Source organism: Microcaecilia unicolor, chromosome 6, assembly GCF_901765095.1.
Source record: "Microcaecilia unicolor chromosome 6, aMicUni1.1, whole genome shotgun sequence".
Taxonomy (NCBI): Eukaryota; Metazoa; Chordata; class Amphibia; order Gymnophiona; family Siphonopidae; genus Microcaecilia; species Microcaecilia unicolor.
Genome location: NC_044036.1, coordinates 157,425,527 through 157,448,359, shown reverse-complemented (window position 1 = coordinate 157,448,359; position 22,833 = coordinate 157,425,527). Strand labels below are relative to the sequence as shown.

Sequence of the window (22,833 nt, the reverse complement as noted above, 5' to 3'; positions counted from 1 at the left end):
TCCTGCTTTTTTTCTTTAAATTAGCAATGCAAATATATGGAAAGTACATGGTCAGATGGACCTTTGATGTCTGAAGAAGAAACAAGGAACAGCAGAAGAGACAAGCACACAATGACTAGGATATCAAGGTGTTGCTGTCAGTACTTTATTGGTTGATCAAACAAGACTCGACACAACTCATAGACTTTAAACCAATGGACCCTGGTTCAAATCCCACTTTAACTCAAAGCCTTTTTAAAATTGTAAGCCCTCCAGAAACAGAAATATACCTACTGTCCCTAAATACATAAGCCACCTCCAAGTCTGAAGGCTACTGAAGTGGTGCACATTCAGGTACAGTAGGTATTGTTCTGCTTCTAGAGGGCTCACAATTACACAATAAAAGAGTTAAAGTGGGATTTGAACCAGGGTCTACTGCACTAACCATTAGGCTACCCCTCTGCTCTACCTGGATGTCTGTGTGGCCATTTTCCAGACAGTCGTCCCTATCCCTGGAATTTGCCATTAATAAGTTGGATATTTCATTTTGGAAAATGGCTATTCATTTTGGACATCCTGAGCATAAAAACGTCCATCTCACAGCCACTTTCAAACAGAAAATCTGGACATTTTTCCTGTTTGAAACTGGCCATGAGATAGATTGGGTGGGGAGGGGGGGTTGGACATTATGAGCAGGATGTCCCAATTCTGACTTAGACGACTTTTTGAAAATGCCCGTCAATAAATAAATAAATAAATAAATAAATAAAGTACATACTTGAATATCACAAGATTCATTCTGGATTTATGGGTTTGGTTATATTCATCCAAACACAGCTCCACAATGTCACTAAACTGTTGAACACTTGGAATTTCAGCATAAAGCCTTTCATCTCCTTCAAGGTCAGGGTTCATATAGTCACCAAACAGCAGACTTCTTAGGTTCTCCTCAGAAGCCTATAGTACAAAATCAAATCATGAATGTTACAGATTTTATTCTAATGCTATATTTACTAGAATTACAAAAACAATTCTCAAAGCAAGAAGTGTTTAATACTTGTAAACACCTATGCTTATTTTACTCTGATATGGAAATAAAAGTACAAGGAGCAATTCTATAACTGGGTACCACCTACCAGTATCATTTGTGCCAACAATGCTGCTCATCCATGATGGCACAAATGATACTGCTAGGTAACCTCCGAACGTATCAAAAGTGACTTCATGACTCTGAGAGAGAGGATGAAGGAGACAGGTGCACAGATGGTGTTTTCGTCGATTCTCCCTGTTGAGGCTAAAGGCCAAGGCAGAGAAGTTCACATCCTGGTGATGAATATGTAGCTGTGCAGATGGTGTCTTCAAGAGCATTTTGGCTTCCTGGACAATGGGATGCTTTTTTAAGGGCTACTGAGCAGAGATGATATCCATCTACAGTATCAAAGAATGAAAGAAGTGTCTTCAGCAGTAGACTGGCTAACCTACTGAAGAGGGCTTTAAACTAGAATTGTTGGGACAGGGTGATCAAAGCCCCCAGGTAAGTACAAACCCTCAGGTAAGTGAAGTATTCAATACCTCTACACAAATGGGAAAAAGGGGCAACGTCTGGAAAGCAATATATATTAATGTCCGAAGTAATGGAAATAAGGTTGTAGATCTTGAGGCTGTGATGGAAGAGGCTGATTTGGATTTAAAGGCAATCACAGTGACATGGTTCACAGAGACCCATGGTTGAGATATAGTTACACTGGGCTATAATCTGTTAAGGAAAGACAGGGTAGAAAGAAAGGGAGGGGGATTGGCAGGATGGAGTTGGTCCAGAGGGCGGCTACTAAAATGGTCAGTAGTCTTCGTCATAAAGCATATGGGGACAGACTTAAAGCTCTCAATATGTATACTTTGGAAGAAAAGCAGGAAGGGGAGATATAATAGACATTTAAATATCTATGTGGTATAAATGCACTGGAGGTGAGCCTCTTTCAAATGAAATGAAGCTCTGGGAGGAGGAGGCATAGAATGAAGGTGAAAAGGAACAGACTCAGAAGTAACCTGAGCAAATACTTCTTCATGGAAAGGGTAGTGAATTCGTGGAACAGTCTCCTGGTGGAAGTGGTGGAGACGAAAACAGTATCTGAATTCAAGAGAGCTTGGGACAAGTACATAGGAACTCTAAGGGAGTGATAGGGAGAATAGATGGCATGGAAGTCCTATGGTCTTTATCTGCCTACAATTTTCTAAGCTTCTGTGTTAGAAACACTGAGCGCCAATTCTGTAATGTTATAGAATACTAACATAAGCCGAATGATGTGTGCACAAGGTTAAGCGCACTCATGTCAACTTAACGGCAGGTATATGTGAGAGTGCCTATACATCACAGATCTTATAAATACATACAGTATTTTCTAAGTTACATACATATTTATTTATTGGGATTTATTAACCACCTTTTTATGAAGAGATTCACCCAAGGTGGTGTACAGTAGGTACAGTTTAACATCAAACTTACAATTCTGTTAACAGCATAACAATAGTAAAATGTACAAGTATAAACATGCATACAATAAAAGAGGAAAACTTGAAAACAGCAAATAAGACTACCATGAAACAGGATCAAAAATATACACATTTAATAGCACTGAAATTCAAATAACAGATATAATGCAATGTAAGTATAATAGTGATGGAATATCTAATAAGCACACAATTAGAATATTCAAATAACATTGCTATGATACTAATGTGGGAGACATGGCCATGTCCCGCCCATATGTGTGCCCCCCTTGCAGTTACACACTAATGCACTTACACACTGCTTTTTAAAATGGTGAATAGTGCACATGAGCACATAACTGCCAATTATCTCACAACTTATGTGTATATGACATGTGTAACTACATTTGTGCAGTTATAGAATTGCTCTTAGAAGGTACATCTATCAAAGGGATTTCCATGGGAAAACAGATGCATTGGTTTTATAAATGGGGTCTAAGTAGGTGCTTACTAGCACTCTGAACCCAGGCAACCCGCTATAACATTTCACTCATAATGCACAGTTTCATATATTAACATAGTCATAATTTATTTTGTAATGTATTAGAGCTATTTAAATTGCTCATCCTATATAATAAAACACACCTCCAACATTCTGAAGCTGACTGCATGGCTGAGGCATTCCTGCTCTCTGTATCCATCTCCTGAATTGTACCAAATACAGAAGAAACCTGTCTTCGCAAAAACAACAATAAACAAAAACAGCGAAGATGACACTAAATAACAATAAAGTGAAAAAATAGAAAGGAAGATGAAAACAGGAAAAAACATAAAAAATGTGATAAAGAAAAAAATCCAAAAATATACACTTAAAAATAAAAAAATGAAACACAAAATGTGTGTATAAACAAAATTAAAAATCAGAAAAAGACGACACAAGAATGATGCAAAAAATAAAAAATTAATTAAAATAATATAATTTATTAAGGTGATATGACTCGACACAGCTGTGTTTCGGCCAAACCGGCCTGCATCAGGAGTCTAAATAAAACAAATTCAATTTAATTTGAAACATCTCAATTTTTGTCTCTTATACTATAGATTAATATACAATAGAAACAAAAAACAAACAACAAGGAAACAAATATATTACAGTAAATAGTCGCTATAACAAAGAAGATTCATGAATTAATTACATACTTATTAAGAACTGTAGAACAAATGAATATATATATTTCCAGAACTTAATTTTCATTTTATCTATCGATAAATCTCATGTTGTAGTATGAACTAATTATATCTATTGTAAAAGACAAAATTCCTGCAGGTGTTCAGACTTCAATTTATATATATATATATAATATGATCCAAATTAATAATCATTATGAAATTAAATTATTGAAAGTGAACAATGTTATATATAATCTTAATATGCAATACATATTTAGAGAAAGAAAATTTTTTATTTTTTACCTGTTACACCATGTGTATGTTCTCTGGCAATATAAATTCTTGTAAGGAATTCAATAAAATGTCATTCAATAACACTCTACCTTTAAAAAGGCTGTGTGCGTAGTTTAATAACAATCTATATGGTAAAAGAGGAGAGAATATGTTAACTGTAAAAATAAATATTCTAATTCTTACTATAGTTCTATTTATTTCTTTTTGTAAATCATGTATTGTTTTAAACATATTTCTGTTTATTAGGAAATGCATATATTTGTAATAATGGCAGGGAAAAAAAGATTTCTATGATATATATATCAAAAGTCTGGGAGACGGAGTAGTGTGTTTGCAGATAAAAGTCTTGTAAAGATCGTATGTATTGTCTTATAGCAGAGCAACAGTATGCTGTTTGTAATAATAACGGAACACGGTATTCCTGTAGCATATATAACGAGAGTCATAAAGATCAAATAATCTATCTACAGAAAAAAGTCTTATAAATATCATTTATATCATCTTGCAACTGGATATAGGTATTACGGGTCTATTGGCGGAACAATGAATTTGAATGATAAAGATTATTAAAGATTTTTCTTATGTTTGACTGCGTAATGTGTGTTTTTTTTAAATTGTAAAAAAAGTAGGATCTCTAGAATAAAAATACAAATAGCTGCTACGATATATACTCTGAATATAATTTGGTGCCTTACCGTAATGAAGAATTCTGTTGTGAAAAGTGTAGCTATATCTTATGGAGCAGAGTTTCAAAGCTACTGGCGTTCACCGGCAATCAAATTAAATGACGTATGTATTTTCTTTTATAGGGATGAATCCACTACTGCAAACGTCACTGTTTACGTCATATCCGCATTATTTAAAATGGCTATTCCCGCCAAAAGTAAACTGTAGCCGATCCGTGTCACTTCCTATATCTTGACTTACTTAAATACAAAAATTTTTAATACCTCAATCAAATCATAAATGTAAATTCTTTCGTATAATCAAAATAGAACGAAAGTAATAAACCAGACTCAGTAAAGTATTATAAATTATTTATTAAATAAGTACTTGTGTTGTGCACTATCTTTTGGTTGTAAAATTAATAAATTAATAATTAAATAATTAAACGAATTGATTCTAATCATAATTGAACCATCAACTAGTGGTTATTAAAAATTGAACGTCGTTGAAATGTTTAAACGGTGATGTGTGGCTTTGGATAAAGAGAGAATAAACTGTCTCAGTAGGGTGAAATTAAGCTGTATTCCTTATACTTTAATATCTGTAGCGATTCTACATTTGTTGTTAACTACAATTCAGCACATTATATTATGTCAAGATTCAATGTAGTCTAAGCCGTGTAATTAACGATATATATTTTAACTGATGTATTGTTAGGATGATATAAATATATCGTTGTTTTTAAATCTAAAAACGTTAATTTGAATATAGATGAAAGATTACTGCTCATTGTGTTTAACATAAAGACTTTATGTGGTTTTTGGACGTTCTATCGAACTAGGATGTTTGTAAAAAATGTTATATATTGTTTGACTAAAAAGACTTAAATATGTTAACGAAATCATAGTATATTGATAATTTTAAAATCAATTGTAGAAATAAATAAAATTTAAAAATCTTTTATGTTGATCTTATAGAGACTTCAATAGTAATCGTTAAAAATTATGGCCATAAAGTACTAATAAAATATGGGTATTATAATCTTGTACTTATATTAATCAAATTTATTGATAAACAATATTAAAAATAATCTTTTATGTTCCTTTAAAAACTTCAATAAATTATAGTTTAAATATTATGACCAAGTAATACTAATAAAATATGAGGTATTGTAAACTTGTATTTGTGTAAATAAAATTTGAAAAGACGTTAATGGACAACATATTGTATTGAAAACGCTTCTGATATAGAGAATAAAAATAGAAAATAAACAAACTAATTATTCTGAATCTTTATGAAGAATATATTATAGTTTTTATGTGACAAATAATATTTCAAAATAAATGCATACCTATGGAAAACTGTTGTAAAATGGCAAAAAACTAACAGAAGTAGAACAGGGAACCTAATGATGTGTAACAATGTGTCCGATCACACAAAAGGAATTAAATCTAGTTCCATGTTAAGACCATGTGGTGAAACAGTATTAAGTGTATAAATGAGACGTTGTTCTTCTTTCAATAAAATATTATCTATATTACCACCTCTCCATTTCTTTTGGATGTGTTTAATGATAAAAAATTTTAAGTCATCTATGGTATGTTCTGCCTCATACCAGTGATTGACTAACGGAGCTGTCGTAATATTCCTACTTATGCAGGACCTATGTTCTATGATCCTTGTTTTAATCATTCTTTTTGTTTTGCCTACATATAGACGGTCACACGGACACTTAATTACATATATGACATGGGTGGTTGTACAATTTGTGGAATGTTGTAATGTAAAAATCTTTTTCGTAACTGGATGTATGAAATTTTGTAAAGTAATGCAATGTTTGCACACTGTGCATTTCCCACATGGATAGTGTCCAAAGAATACTGGGTCACTTAAAGTTTCTTCTGGGAGTGTTGAAGGGACTAAGTGTTCTTTTAAATTTTTATTTCTTGCATATGCGATGGTGGGGCGAGACTCTTGAAAACATGTGTGAGTTTCTAAAATATGCCAATTTTTATGAATGATTTTCCTAATCTGATTTGAAATTGTTGAATATTTTAAAGTACAGATTAATTCTGGAGTTTTCTTCTCTTTCTTGTGAGTGAGTAATTGCTCTCTTTCTTGTATCCTTGCTTTGTTTTTACATTGTTCTACTACTTTAGTAGGATACCCTCTCTGGATAAAGCGCTGGGACATCTCTTGTGCATGAAATTCAAAATCTTCAAAATTTGTGCAAAGTCTTCTTAATCTTAAAAATTGAGAGTATGGAAGATTAGTCTTGAGACTTCTATTATGGAAGCTTTGAAAATGCAAATAGGTATTGCGATCTGTCGGTTTTTTGAAGACTTGTGTAATTAATCTATAAGGAGTTTTAATAATTTGAATATCTAAATATGAAATTTGTCGCATATCATATTGTATCTTAAACTGTAAATGTTGATCTAGACCATTAATCCAATCAAAGAACTCTAATAACCGTTTTTCATCACCTTCCCATAAAATCAAAATGTCATCTATATACCGCTTATAAAAGATTATTTGAGATGTATAGGGATGGTTCACTAGAAATTTATTTTCAAAGTCTGCCACATATAAGTTTGCAACATCTGGAGCCATAGGAGAACCCATGGCTGTGCCTCGTATCTGTTGGTAAATATTATGTTGAAATTCAAAATAATTCTTAGTTAAGGCATATGTTGCAAAAGCCATAATCAAAAAATTGGGTATTCTCTTTAAAATGGTTCTGTTCTGTAAAGTTTTTTCTATAATTGCTAAACTCTCAAGTTGGGGTATATTCGTATATAAAGCATCTATGTCAAGAGTTACTAATATGACATTGGTTAGATCTTTATCAAAGTCTTCTAACATATTAAGAATATGAGTAGAATCTCTCACATATGATTTTATCTGGGGTACATATGGACGCAAAAAGTAATCTACGAACTGTGATAGAGGTTCTAAAACGGATCCATTCCCTGAGACTATAGGTCGTCCTGGTGGATCTGATGTTGATTTATGGATCTTGGGTAAAATGTAAAAGGTCGGTATAACTGGGGACGAAACTAAAAGAAAATCTTTTTCTTTACTTGTGAGATAGCCTGCATCACATGCTAAAACGGTGATTTCTTCGATTTCTTTCTGTATTTTCTGTGTAGGATCTTCTTCTAATGGAATATAATAATTCTTGTCGGTAATCTGTCTATTTACCTCTTGTATATATTTGGATCTATCCATGATCACTATACCTCCTCCTTTGTCTGCCGGTTTGATAACAATTTGTGTATTTTTTGACAGATCTTGTAGAGCGGAGTATTCAGCTTGTGTCAAATTGTGAAAACTTTTTCGGTGATGACTTTTCTCTATACTTTCTATCTCTTTTAAAGTACATTGATAAAATGTGCTAATAATAGGATCGGGTGGTCCAGGGGGAAACCATCTTGTGTTACGTTTCAAAATAGAAGTATCTGATGTGGCTGAAGCATCTCTGAAGAAATGTGTAATTTGTAATTTCCTAAAAAATCTAAAAAGATCTATTCTAGTTTGAAATGGATCATATTTAGACGTTGGAACAAAAGACAGACCTTTTGTAAAACCTGTATATGTACTTCTGACAATTGTAACTGTGATAAGTTGAAAATAGGAATTTCATCTTCGCATCTACTATGACCATTACTTAAGTCCATCTGTAAATGTTGTATGGTCTTCGCATTCTTCCTCGGCTTCTCCCTCTGCCTCTGTTGTGTGTAAAAGGTTTGTTGTATTGTTGGTAATCTTGTGGATGGTCGTAGGGCTGAGAGGGGAGTCTGTCTCTCTCTATATTTCTCTGTCGCTGAATAGGTAGAATCCGATCTAAAAAAGCTTCTGCTGTTTCTTCTCTATGGTGAACCATAGGGCTGCTTGGAGGTGAGGTAAACAGATCCCCGGAATCACTACGGATACGTTTCCGGGAATGTGATGCTGTGGTAGTAACATGCTGATTATTGATGGGTGGTCCTGTGGGGTCTCTTGGTCTGGATCTTGATTGAGTATGTTTCCTGTTTTTGTTTAGATATACTTTTGATTTTGACCAGGGATAAATAGATCCCTTTTTGTATTTACAGATGGACTTAAGTAATGGTCATAGTAGATGCGAAGATGAAATTCCTATTTTCAACTTATCACAGTTACAATTGTCAGAAGTACATATACAGGTTTTACAAAAAGGTCTGTCTTTTGTTCCAACGTCTAAATATGATCCATTTCAAACTAGAATAGATCTTTTTAGATTTTTTAGGAAATTACAAATTACACATTTCTTCAGAGATGCTTCAGCCACATCAGATACTTCTATTTTGAAACGTAACACAAGATGGTTTCCCCCTGGACCACCCGATCCTATTATTAGCACATTTTATCAATGTACTTTAAAAGAGATAGAAAGTATAGAGAAAAGTCATCACCGAAAAAGTTTTCACAATTTGACACAAGCTGAATACTCCGCTCTACAAGATCTGTCAAAAAATACACAAATTGTTATCAAACCGGCAGACAAAGGAGGAGGTATAGTGATCATGGATAGATCCAAATATATACAAGAGGTAAATAGACAGATTACCGACAAGAATTATTATATTCCATTAGAAGAAGATCCTACACAGAAAATACAGAAAGAAATCGAAGAAATCACCGTTTTAGCATGTGATGCAGGCTATCTCACAAGTAAAGAAAAAGATTTTCTTTTAGTTTCGTCCCCAGTTATACCGACCTTTTACATTTACCCAAGATCCATAAATCAACATCAGATCCACCAGGACGACCTATAGTCTCAGGGAATGGATCCGTTTTAGAACCTCTATCACAGTTCGTAGATTACTTTTTGCGTCCATATGTACCCCAGATAAAATCATATGTGAGAGATTCTACTCATATTCTTAATATGTTAGAAGACTTTGATAAAGATCTAACCAATGTCATATTAGTAACTCTTGACATAGATGCTTATATACGAATATACCCCAACTTGAGAGTTTAGCAATTATAGAAAAAACTTTACAGAACAGAACCATTTTAAAGAGAATACCCAATTTTTTGATTATGGCTTTTGCAACATATGCCTTAACTAAGAATTATTTTGAATTTCAACATAATATTTACCAACAGATACGAGGCACAGCCATGGGTTCTCCTATGGCTCCAGATGTTGCAAACTTATATGTGGCAGACTTTGAAAATAAATTTCTAGTGAACCATCCCTATACATCTCAAATAATCTTTTATAAGCGGTATATAGATGACATTTTGATTTTATGGGAAGGTGATGAAAAACGGTTATTAGAGTTCTTTGATTGGATTAATGGTCTAGATCAACATTTACAGTTTAAGATACAATATGATATGCGACAAATTTCATATTTAGATATTCAAATTATTAAAACTCCTTATAGATTAATTACACAAGTCTTCAAAAACCGACAGATCGCAATACCTATTTGCATTTTCAAAGCTTCCATAATAGAAGTCTCAAGACTAATCTTCCATACTCTCAATTTTTAAGATTAAGAAGACTTTGCACAAATTTTGAAGATTTGAATTTCATGCACAAGAGATGTCCCAGCGCTTTCCAGAGAGGGTATCCTACTAAAGTAGTAGAACAATGTAAAAACAAAGCAAGGATACAAGATGACATCACGTACTTCCGGGTTCGTCACAAGCAGAAGTGACCAACCACACGAGGTTTCTCGGCTTCTGAATGTTGGAGGTGCATTCTATTAAATAGGATTGGTCAGTTCCTTGAAGCACAGCCAGAGCTCAGCGTCCTGCACAGTAACGCTCAGACACCAGAGAGAGGGGGGGGGGGGGGCTGACACCAGAGAGAGGGAGGGAGGAGGAGGTTGACACCAGAGAGGGGGGGAAGTATCTCTGTCACACACACACACACTCTCTCTCTCTCACACAGCCAATGTCTTTCTCTCACTCTCACACACTCTATGTCTCACACTGTATCACATTCACTCTCTATGTGTCACACAGTCACTCACACACTCTCTTGGTCTCATACACTCAGTCTCACAGAGAGTCTGTGTCTCACCCACACTCTCTCTCTTGCACACAGTGTATCTGTGTGAAACACACTCTCTCTCTCTCACACTGTGTCTCACATACACACTTGCACACACTCTCATTCTCACACACACACACTCTCTCACCCAGACTCACTCTCTCTCTCTCACACACACACACACTCGCACATTCACTTTCTCTCTCACACACAGTCACTCTCACATACACTCTCTCAAACATACACACTCCGAGGTAAACCTTGCTAGCGCCCGTTTCATTTGTGTCAGAAACGGGCCTTTTTTACTAGTAAAAGTATAATATAACCTAAATAAATGTCCAATCAAAATTAATACTTCAACTGTAAAACAAAGTTACTTACCTTTAGCATATGTTCTCTGTAGACAGCAGGATACAAGTTCTGACAACATGGATGATGTCATCAGGAGAGCCTGGCATAGGAACACTACTCCAGCCTAGCTTTCTAGAAATTTTGAATGGGTTCACCATGTATACATGTGACTTTCTGCCCTGCCATTGTTGCACAGGACCACTTCAGTCTATTTCATAATTTAATTTAGCATAGAGCACAACTCCTTAGGGAAGTGGGAGGTTATGAGGGGAATAATCGAACGGTGCCGGCGAAATAGATTGCCGGCGATCTATTTTGGCATTGCCGCAAACAGCTCGCTGAACCGTATTATCGAAAAAGATGGCCGGCCATCTTTTTTATCGATAATACGGTTTGGCCCGGCCAAATGCCAGAGTTCGCCGGGTTTGAGATGGCCGATTTTGTTTTTCAGTGATAATGGAAACAAAAAGCGGCCATCTCAACCCCGGCTAAATCCAGTGCATTTGCTCATGGGAGGAGCCAGCATTTGTAGTGCACTGGTCCCTCTGACATGCCAGGTCACCAACTGGGCACCCTAGGGGGCACTTTTAAAAATTGTTTAAAAATATACAAAAGCCTCCCAGGTGCATAGCTCCCCAAATCCCCCCCCCCCCCCCCACCAAAACCCACTCCCCACAACTCTACACCATTACCATAGCCCTTATGGGTGAAGAGGGTTTTGGGGGGGTTTGGAGGGCTCAACACTTACCACCACTAGTGTAACAGGTGGGGGGGGATGGGCCTGGGTCCACCTGCCTGAAGTCCACTGCAACCACCAATAACTGTTCCAGGGACCTGCATACTGCTGTCAGGGAGCTGGTATGACATTTGAGGCTGGCATACAGGCTGGCAAAAAAGGTTTTTATTTTTATTTTTTTTAGTGTGGGAGGGGGTTGGTGACCACTGGGGAAGTGCGGGGAGATCACCCCCCATTCCCTCCGGTGGCCATCTGGTGAGTTGGGACACCTTTTTGAGGTTTGGTCGTGAAAATAAAAGGACCAAGTAAACCCGGCGAAATACTGATTAACGCCACTTTTTTTCCATTATCTGCGAAAGCCGGCCATCTGGTAGCCACACCCATGCCTGCCCATGTCCCGCCTTCGCTACGCCGCCAACACGCCTCCTTGAACTTTCGCCGGCTCGGCGACGGGAAAGTGGCAAAGGTGCCAAAAAAGCACCTTTCGATTATACCGATTTTGCCGCTTTTGAGAGATTGCCGGCCATCTCCCGATTTATGTCGGAAAATGGCCGGCGATCACTTTCGAAAATAAGCCTGTATGTGAGGACTTGTATCCTGCTGTCCACAGAGAACAACTGCTCTAGGTAAGTAACTTGGTTTTCTCCCAGGACAAGCAGGATATGAAGTGCTCATAACATAGGACTTCATAGCTACAGGCTGCCTTCAACAAAAAAGGGATTTCGGAATGTGTGTTGAACTGAAAGAGATGGGCCCAGGGGGATGGAGTTGGATTCTAATTACCAATTAGATTCCGGATGACTGTCTGGTCAAATCTACTGTCTCATTGTGAGTCCTACTCTAAGCAATAATGAGATGTGAACGTTTAGACAGAAAGCCATGTTTCAGCTTTGCAATTCTCTTCTATGGAGGCTGATTTCAAGTGGGCTACAGATGTTGCCATAACTCTGACTTTATGATTTGTGCCATAATCCTGAGGACTGGGCATAAGCAGTGCTTTTTTTGAGCCGGTACGCACCAGTACAATGTACCAGTACAGTGTACCGGTACCTTTTTTTTCCTACGGCTAGCTCACCTGCCTGCCCTTAGCTCCCCAGCCCTGCTTTCTGTTGCTGCCACCCCGCAACATGTTTAAATCTTTTTAACTGAAGCACGTTGTTTCCTATTTCCACGAGGGAGGGACACTGAGAGGGAACGAACTGACGAAGGTAAGGCTGGAGGAGACGAGCCTGGTGCTTTCACTAATGCTGCTGTCGGCGCTTCGACTTCAGGTAAAAAAAATTAAAGATTTAAATGCTTTGCAGGGCGCAGGAACAGAAAGCAGCGCTGTTGGGGAGCTAAGGGTGGGCAGGTGGGGCTGGGGTACTGGAACTCAACGGAGGCTTAAAAGGGGGGCAAGCTGGAGGCTGGGGTGAGTTACTGGACATGGAGGGGAGGATAGGGGGCAAAGGAGAATCGCTGGATATGGAGGGGAAGGCAGAGGAGAATCACTGGACGTGGATTGGAGGGGAGGGCAGGGGAAAGAGGAGAAATCACTGGACATAGATCGGAGGGATGGCAGAGGAGAATCGCTGGACATGGTTGGGAGGGGAGGATAGGGGGCAAAGGAGAATTGCTGGACACAGGTGGGAGGGGAGGACAGAGGAGAATCTGGACATGGATGGGAAGGGAGGGCACGGGAGAGAGCAGAGTTGCTAGACATGGATGGATGGAGGGGAAGGGCAAGAGAAATGCTGGACATGGATGGAAGAGAGGGAAAACAGGAAGGAGATGCACATGAATGGAGGGGAGAGTGGAGAAATTCTGGCCATGGATGGAAGGAAGACAGGAAGGAGATGCACATGGATGGAGGGGAGAGAGGAAAAATGCTGGACATGGATGGAGTGGAGGGCAGGGGAGAAATGTTGGAGGGAAGGAAAGACAGAGGAAGGAGATGAACACGATTGGAGGGGAAGGGAGAGAGGAGAAATACTGGCCATGGATGGAGGGAAGGAAAGACAGAGGAAGGAGATGAACATGATTGGAGGGGAAGGGAGAGAGGAGAAATACTGGCCATGGATGGAGGGAAGGGAAGACAGAAGAAGTAGATGCACAAGGATGGAGTGGAGGGGGAGAGGAGAAATGCTGGACATGAATGGAGGGGAGGGAAGACAGAGGAGGAGATGCACATGGATTTAGAGGAGAGAGGAGAAATTCTGGACATAGATGGAGGGGAGAGAGTTGAAATGCTACAATTGATGGAGGGGAGGGAAGAGAGAGGAAGTGAGATGAACATGGATGGAGGAGAGGAGAGAGGAGAAATGCTGGACATGGATGGAGGGGGGAGAGGAAAAATGCTGAACGTGGATGGAAAAAGGAAGGAGATGACAAGATGAGGGAAAGGGAAGAGAGGAGAAAAACTGCACATGGATGAATAAAATAGGCAAAAGCTGGATCCACTCTATACCTCCTCCAGTCAAGACCACAGAGGACCCAGCTTTTACCTATGGATGTAGGGCAAGAAATGAAGAAGAAAGGAGGAAAGTAAAGAAATAAATGAAAAGGAAGCCCTGGAAATGGAGTTCAGGGAACAGATAGAGAGCAGCAGAATCAGAGACTGGGACCAACATGCTCAGAAAAACAAAGTCACCACAACAAATGTAGAAAAAAAATCATTTTATTTTAATTTTAGTGTTTGGAATATGTCCAATTTGAGAATTTATATCTGCTTTCTTATTTTGCACTGGGTACACTAGAGCTGTAACAGCTTATAGAAATTATTTATAATGAGAAAAAAAATCACAAGCTCTTTTTTTCTCATATACTGGTATAGTATTTTCAATGATACTGCTTATATGCACCACGGCTGGTATAAGGGGTGTGGCTACTGTGGGTGTGGCTACCATAGGGGCAGAGATATAGATGGTGACCCTGCCCATAATGAGAACCAGTACCTACAAAAAAAGCACTGGGCATAAGTGAAAGAAATACAGTCTGCTAGATAATTACAGAGCATATTTTTGTCAACAGCAGCCCCCATCCTGTTTGGGTCAAAAGAAATAAAAAGCTGGGTGAACTTTCTATGGCCTTTAGACTGCTCCAGTTAGAAGGCCATGGCTCTCTTACAATCCAATGTGTGCAGTGCGTTTTTACCTTTGTGAGCATGAAATCTAGAAAAAAATAATAGTAGGACAATAGACAGATTAAGATGGAATTCTGACACTATCTTAGGAAGGAACTTTGGATGAGTCCACAGAACCAGCCTATTGTAAAATCTTATATAAATTGGTTTAGTTACTAGGGTCTGGAGCTCACTCACTCTACAAGCTGAAGTTACTGCCACCAAAAGAAAGACCTTCTAGGTCAAGTACTTTAGTCAACAGGTGTTAAGCAGCTCAAAATAAGTTTTCATCAGCTGGTTTTAAGAAAACATGATGTCAAGCGAGAGGCTTGATGGGAGGCTTCAACACAAGCAAGCCATGCATAAACTGAACTAAAGCTATGCAGAAATGGGTTTACCTTCTACATGGTGGTGATATGTTCTGACTTCACTAAAGCGTATCCTGATGGAATTGGTCTTTAAACTCGACTCTGAAAGATGTAGAAGGTATTCAAGCAGTGTTTGTGTGGGACTGGAAAAAGGATCTAGGGCCCCAAGCTTTAAAAACACTAATTACAAGAGTCTGTTACAATTATGGTCCTCTTGTACTGGGTGTGCTTTTGAAACCAGTGGGGGCCTTCTTTTGGGGCATGTCATCTAGAAAATAGGCACAGCAAAATCAAATGACTTATTGATGAAAAGTTACTCAAGCAGGAGCTCGAGACCTCAATGAAGCCTGCATAGAGCAGAATATGAAAAAACCTCTTCCACTTAAAACCATATGGCTTTCTAGTGGAAACTCTTGTGGAATGCACTGCCAGGAATATTGCGATTATGAAGAGGTACTGCACAATTTATGAAGCTTTCTGAAAACCTTTTTCTCAAAAGACTCTAATGTCCAAGCCTCCCTTCCCAGGGGACATTGAGGAATTAATCTTGGAGCTTTTGGCAATTTTGAGAGCAGAATTGACCACGATAGAATGGTGAGAAAGCTCCTATTCTTGAATCCAGGAGCCTTTTGGACTCTGTACATTGAGTCAACCTTCTTGTTAACAGGAGGTACTGAGGGGCGAGGTCTCCCACATTTTCATCTATATGTCTTTTAGGATTCTGTGAATGAGCACAGTTACTGCCTTGGGGAGGGGGTGATCGAGGAATTGGAAAATATTCAATTCTTCTGTCCTGGGGTCTTCCTCCATCTCTAACTTAAATGGGATAGCATGAGCCATTTCCCTTATAAATCAATGAATAAAGAATTGCTCTGGTGAGACTTCACTCATGAGGTGGAGAGGGATCTGATATCAGCCCTCTTCAAAGAAAACCTCTGACTTAGTCAGAGTGACAAGAACACTCAGATTCAGCAAAGGAGATGTGGTGGTGATATGTGCTGACTTCACTAAAGTGTACCCTGATGGAATTGGTCTTTAAACCTGACTCTGAAAGATGTAGAAGGTATTCAAGCAGTGTTTGTGTGGGACTGGAAAAAGGATCTAGGGCCCCAAGCATCACAAACACTAATTACAAGATTCTGTTACAAATATGGTCCTCTTGTACTGGATGCGCTTTTGAAACCAGTGGGCTGGCTCCACGGAAAATGAAAGTCTGAAACATCTTGTGCAAAAGCAGCAGGCGGGAAGTAGTATACATGTATGGTGAGCCTGCTCAAAAGTTCTAGAAACCTATGCTGGAGCCGTGTTCCCATGCTGGACTCTGTTGGTGACTTCACCCATTTTGTCAGAACTTGTATCCTACTTGTTCTCCGAGAATATAAATGCACAAAGTCTGATTGGACCATATTAGAAAACCAATATAAGTGAGTAGCAGGGCTTAATTCATCAAAAAACAAGAGCAGATTAAACAGAAATGCAATTGCACCAAATATCTGAATCAGTCCCATAATAGTTTGTTACAAGAAAAGGAAAAAAAAAGGGAAAAAGAAACTCCAGACAAAATGCTATTATTATGATAGGTTCCATTTCTAATAGTAAAATTCAGGACTTACAGGTTTAGATCCCTGCTTCAAATGTTCAAAGACCAAGTCAAAATTATCTTTGAAATGTTCCTTCACAACATCTTTAACCAAATGATATAACCATGATCTATCAGCATCATCCACAAGACGGTCATAAAATACCCGAAGAACTTCATGCACAAATAAGCGGGTCATTACTCGCTTATTCTCAATTGACTCTTTCTTAGCAAGTAAGCAGCCTTGAATTACACGTGAAAAATCACGCAAGTTAAAGGTATAATGGGACTTGGCTGGTGTAGGCAGTAGGTTTTCCATGGCTTTCTTGTATACCTGCAGAAAGGAAAAACACCAAACAAAGTAAAGGCATTTTGATGGAAGAAAAGAAAAAAAAAGTTACTACTTTATCTGCTGTCTTAAACTGAGAATACTGAAAACATATTTTTTAGTTTTCTTTATTTTAAGCGGAGTGGAGGAATAGCCTAGTGGTTAGTGCTGCGGACCTTGATCCTGGGGAACTGGGTGAGCAAGTCACTTAACCCTCCATTGCCCCAGGTGCAAATAAGTACTTGTATATACTATGTAAACCGCTTTGAATGTAGTTGCAAAAACCACAGAATGGCAGTATATCAAGTCCCATGTCCGATTTCCCTTTCTCTTAATGTGATTATATTTCTCAAGTATTAAAAGGTGCATTTTACATAGAACACCAAGATTGGAATTCAGATGTCCAGGCCCAGATATGCTCATTTCTGACACTATTTTACAAAAGACTCTGCTCAACACTGAGCCTTCTGTAAAATACCTATAAGGACTTAAAGGAGTGCACATATATTTGCCAGCATGAACAATTGGAGCAGCCATTTGATAAATACACATGTGGTAAATTATCTCTGCAATGCCAGATGGCCAATTGATTATGAAAGGGAAAGTCTGAGGAGAATTACCTATTCAAAATCCACTTGCAAGTCTACTACTACTACTAAACATTTCTAGAGCGCTACTAGGGTTACACAGCGCTGTACAAATTAATAACTAATGACGGTCCCTGCTCAGAAGAGCTTGCAATCTAAAGGACGAAATGTCAAGTTGGGTAGTCTAGATTTCCTGAGTATAGGTGTTGTGATTAGGTGCCGAAAGCGACATTGAAGAGGTGGGTTTTGAGCAATGATTTGAAGATGGGTAGGGAGGGGGCCTGGCGTATGGGCTCAGGGAGTTTGTTCCAAGCATGGGGTGAGGCGAGGCAGAAAGGGCGGAGCCTAGAGTTGGCGGTGGTGGAGAAGGGTACTGAAAGGAGGGATTTGTCTTGAGAGCGGAGGTTACGGGTAGGGACGTAAGGGGAGATGAGGGTAGAGGGGTAAGGAGGGGCTGCAGATCGAGTGCATTTGTAGGTTAGTAGGAGAAGCTTGAACTGTATGCGGTATCTGATCGGAAGCCAGTGAAGTGACTTGAGGAGAGGGGTGATATGAGTATATCGGTCCAGGCGGAAGATGAGACGTGCGGCATAGTTCTGGATGGACTGAAGGGGGGATAGGTGGCTAAGTGGGAGGCTGGTGAGGAGTAGGTTGCCGTAGTCAAGGCGAGAGGTGATGAGAGAGTGGATGAGAGTTCGGGTGGTGTGGTCAGAGAGGAAGGGGCGAATTTTGCTAATGTTGTAGAGGCAGAAGCGACAGGTCTTGGCTATCTGCTGGATATGCGCAGAGAAGGAGAGGGAGGAGTCGAAGATGACTCCGAGGTTGCGGGCAGATGAGACGGGGATGATGAGGGTGTTATCAACTGAGATAGAGAGTGAAGGGAGAGGAGAAGTGGGTTTGGGTGGGAAAACAATAAGTTCATACTTGGCCGTGTTCAGTTTCAGGTGGCGGTTGGACATCCAGGCAGCAATGTCGGATAAGCAGGCCGATACTTTGGCCTGGGTTTCCGCAGTGATGTCTGGTGTGGAGAGATACAGCTGGGTGTCGTCAGCATAAAGATGATAGTGGAAACCATGAGATGAGATCAGGGAGCCTAAGAAAGAGGTGTAGATTGAGAAAAGGAGGGGTCCAAGGACAGATCCCTGAGGAACTCCAACAGAGAGCGGGATAGGGGAGGAGGACGAACCATGAGAGTGTACTCTGAAGGTACGATGGGAGAGATAAGAGGAGAACCAGGAGAGGACAGAGCCCTGGAACCCAAAGGAGGACAGTGTGTCAAGAAGTAGGTTGTGATTGACAGTGTCAAAAGTGGCAGATAGGTCGAGGAGGATGAGGATGGAGTAGTGACCTTTGGATTTTGGCGAGGAACAGGTCATTGCAGACTTTAGATAGTGCCGTTTCTGTCGAGTGTAGGGGGCGAAAGCCGGATTGAAGCAGATCGAGGATGGCATGAGATGAGAGAAAATCAATGCAGCGGCTGTGAACGGCGCATTCAAGTATCTTGGAGAGGAAGGGTAGGAGGGAAATGAGGCGGTAGTTGGAGGGACAGGTAGGGTCAAGAGATGGTTTTTTGAGGAGTGGTGTGACCACAGCATGCTTGAAGGTGTCCGGGACAGTTGCAGTGGAGAGAGAGAGGTTGAGGATATGGCAGATGGTGGGGGTGATAGTAGGAGCGATGGTGCTAAGTAGGTTGGTGGGGATGGGGTCTGAGGAACAGGTGGTGGATTTCGAGGAGGAGAGGAGATGGGCGGTTTCCTCTTCGGTGATATAAGGAAAAGAGGAGAAGGCGGCCTGGGTTGGTTGGTTAAGAGAGTGGGTTATAGGATGAAGAGGAGGAGAAGGTTTGGTGGTGAATTTGAGGTTGATCTTCTGGACCTTGTCACGGAAGTAGTCGGCCAGAGATTGAGGAGAGAGTGAGGGGGGGGTGGGAGCAGAGGGCACTTTGAGGAGGGAGTTGAGGGTGGCGAAGTGCTGAGGGAATTAGTCAATTGGGTGTAATAGTCCTGTTTGGCGAGGAATAGGGAGGATTGGAAGGAGGATAGCATGAATTTGAAGTGAATGAAATCAGTATGGGTGCGAGATTTCCTCCAGAGGCATTCAGTCGAACGGGCGCAGGAGCGAAGGTATCGGGTGCAAGGGGTCAGCCAGGGCTGGGGATTGGTACGCCTTGTGGGACAGGAGATGGACGGTGCAAGGGTGTCTAGAGCAGAGGAGAGAGTGGCATTGTAAGTGGAGACAGCTTTGTCAACAGATTCAGAGGACATGATGGAAGGGAGGAGATCAGAGATACTAGAGGATAAGGTGAGGGGGTCAACAGCCTGGAGAATTCTGGAAGTAGTATTTAGTGTTGGGCGAGAATGAGGGGGAGGGTACTGAAGTGTGAATGTGATTAGGTGATGGTCAGAGAGAGGAAGAGCTGACGCGCGGAAATTGGAGGGTGAGCAAGTAGAAGAGAGGACGAGATCAAGACAGTGGCCAGATTTGTGAGTAGGGGTGGAGGAGCTCAGTTGGAGGCTGAAGGAGGAGGTAAGAGTGAGGAACTGAGAACCATATGAGTCGGATGAGTTATCAATGTGTATGTTGAAGTCACCAAAAATGAGGGATGGGGATGAGGGCTCAAGAAAAACGGAGAGCCAGGCATCGAAGTCGGTAAGGAAGGAAGGGAGGGACTTATTAGGGGGCGGTAAATGACTGCAACTCTGAGTGGCAGCGGGTGGAATAGATGGATGGAGTGAACTTCAAAGGATGAGAAGCAGTGAGACTGAGGTAGGTGGAGAGGTTGAAAACTGCAGGAGGGCGAAAGTAGTAGCCCGACGACGCCTCCGCGACCAACTGGGCGGGGCGAATGGGAGAAAAGATAGCCTCCGTGGCATAGGGCCGCGATTGAGGCAGAGTCGTCAGGGGTGAGCCAGGTTTCAGTTAGGGTGAGCAGTTGATGGGAATGGGAGATGAAGAGGTTGTGGGTGAAGGGAAGTTTGTTGCAGATTGAGCAGGCGTTCCACAGGGCGCACAAGAAGGGGAGGGAGGAGGGGGGAGGAGGGGAATGGAGATGAGATTGGAGATATCGCGGGAACCATGTTGGCATCTGGGTCAATGGAATGTGACATGACCTGTACAAGATCACATGAAGAAGTGGAAGATGCTTAAGATTCAATTTACATAGACATCACATGAACAATACTGTGCCAGTAGGGCTCCCACCCCTGTTGGTCAGCATTTTACAGGACCAGGACACTGTACCAGTGATTTCACAGTGAGAATCCTGAAAGGTAACTTTAAAACCATACAAGAACGTAAGACCTTTGAAGTCAGAATGATTGAATATTTTAACGCCCAACAGAAAGGACTTAACAAGGATCTGGGTTTCTTAGCCCATTATAAACCATAAAGCTGTAATTCTTTGTTGATCACCCCTCCCCTCACCTATCCACATCCATCCTGTTAGAATATCAATGATATGCTTTGATGTCCCCATGCATACCTCCTACCCACCCCCATCCTCCCACCCTGTCAGATTGTCATAGTAATGCTTGAATGTTTTCACTTATATACACTGTCAGCTAGCACATTTGCTTATTTCCGATCTGATGAAGAAGGGCAACCTTCGAAAGCTAATCAAGAAATGTAATAAGTTATGTCCAATAAAAAAGGTATCATCTTATTTTCTTTTCCATGTTTTATTTTGTTTGATTTCTATTGATATACTTATCCCAGAAATAGTGGATTTTCCCCAAGTCCATTCAATAACGGTCTATGGACTTTTCCTTCAGGAAGCAATCCAAACCTTTTTTAAACTCCGCTAAGCTAACCATCTTTACCACATTCTCTGGTTAGAAATGGTCTAGCCTAGAGTTTGGCAGCTCAGATTCAGTAACACCCCTCCCCCCCCACCCTGAGTCAATAATTGGTCCACTGAAGTTGTCTTCTATGTGTGAAAAATGGGTAGAATCTGGGGATGATCATGTCAGATGATCTTAAGATGGTTAAAGCAGGCAGATAAGGATACATTGGAAGAGGAATGGCCAACAGAAAGGACCGATAATGATCCCTTCATTTGAGGAGGCAGGGTTGGTATGTACTAGGTCAAGGGCAGGGTTGGTATGCACTAAGTCAAGGGCATTCTCTGTTGCAAGGCCTTTCAATTGGAATGGTCTGCCTTTTAAATTGCAACTGGAAGAAGACATTTCGCAATCTGCATTGAGCCTGCATTGTGTGGGAAAGCGCGGGGTACAAATGTAATAAATAAGTAAAGAAGCTTATAGCTTTTTCATTTGTTGAATCATTTGATTAGGGAGCTAACTAATAGCAGGGATATTGGGAAGACTACAGGATTAATCTGTTATTATTAAAGATGACTATCTGATGTTGTGAGAATGGAAGGGGTTAGTTGGGTTAGGAATTATGAGTGCTGTTGTATGCAGTTATGCTTTTATTGATTTTGTTATTTATATTTTTGTATAGATTATTTGTACCTTGCCAAGGAAAAGATTCCTTGGATTGGCAGGGAAATAAAATGGGACCTGTGACAGTTAACATGTGTTAAACTTTAGTAAAAGACCATCTAAGTCACACCACTCCTCAAAAAACCATCACTAGACCCTACCTGTCCCTCCAACTACCGTCCCATCTCCCTCCTACCCTTCCTCTCCAAGATACTTGAACGCGCCGTTCACAGTCGCTGCCTTGATTTTCTCTCCTCTCATGCCATCCTCGATCCGCTTCAATCCGGTTTTCGCCCTCTACACTCGACAGAAACGGCACTCACTGAAGTCTTTAATGACCTGTTCCTTGCCAAATCCAAAGGTCACTACTCCATCCTTATCCTCCTTGACCTATCCGCCGCTTTTGACACTGTCAATCATAATTTACTTCTTGCCGCACTGTCCTCATATGGGTTCCAGGGCTCTGTCCTCTCCTGGTTCTCCTCTTATCTCTCCCACCGCACCTTCAGAGTCCACTCTCATGGATCCTCCTCCACCCCCATCCCGCTCTCTGTTGGAGTTCCTCAGGGATCTGTCCTTGGAACCCTTCTTTTTTCAATCTACACTTCTTCCCTGGGCTCACTGATCTTATCTCATGGTTTCCAATATCATCTCTATGCTGTCGACACCCAGCTTTATCTCTCCACACCAGACATCACTGCGGAAACCCAAG

The 22,833-nt window shown here is 40.3% G+C and overlaps 1 protein-coding gene across 1 annotated transcript in view; it reads right to left on the bottom strand.

The window, feature by feature from the left end:
• The window catches only part of DNAH12 (dynein axonemal heavy chain 12), a 314,549-nt gene that overhangs the window by 119,445 nt on the left and 172,271 nt on the right, over window positions 1–22,833 (bottom strand). The window contains 2 exon segments of the mRNA XM_030206132.1: window positions 758–936; window positions 16,799–17,098. Coding sequence (XP_030061992.1) covers window positions 758–936; window positions 16,799–17,098 — 479 coding nt within the window.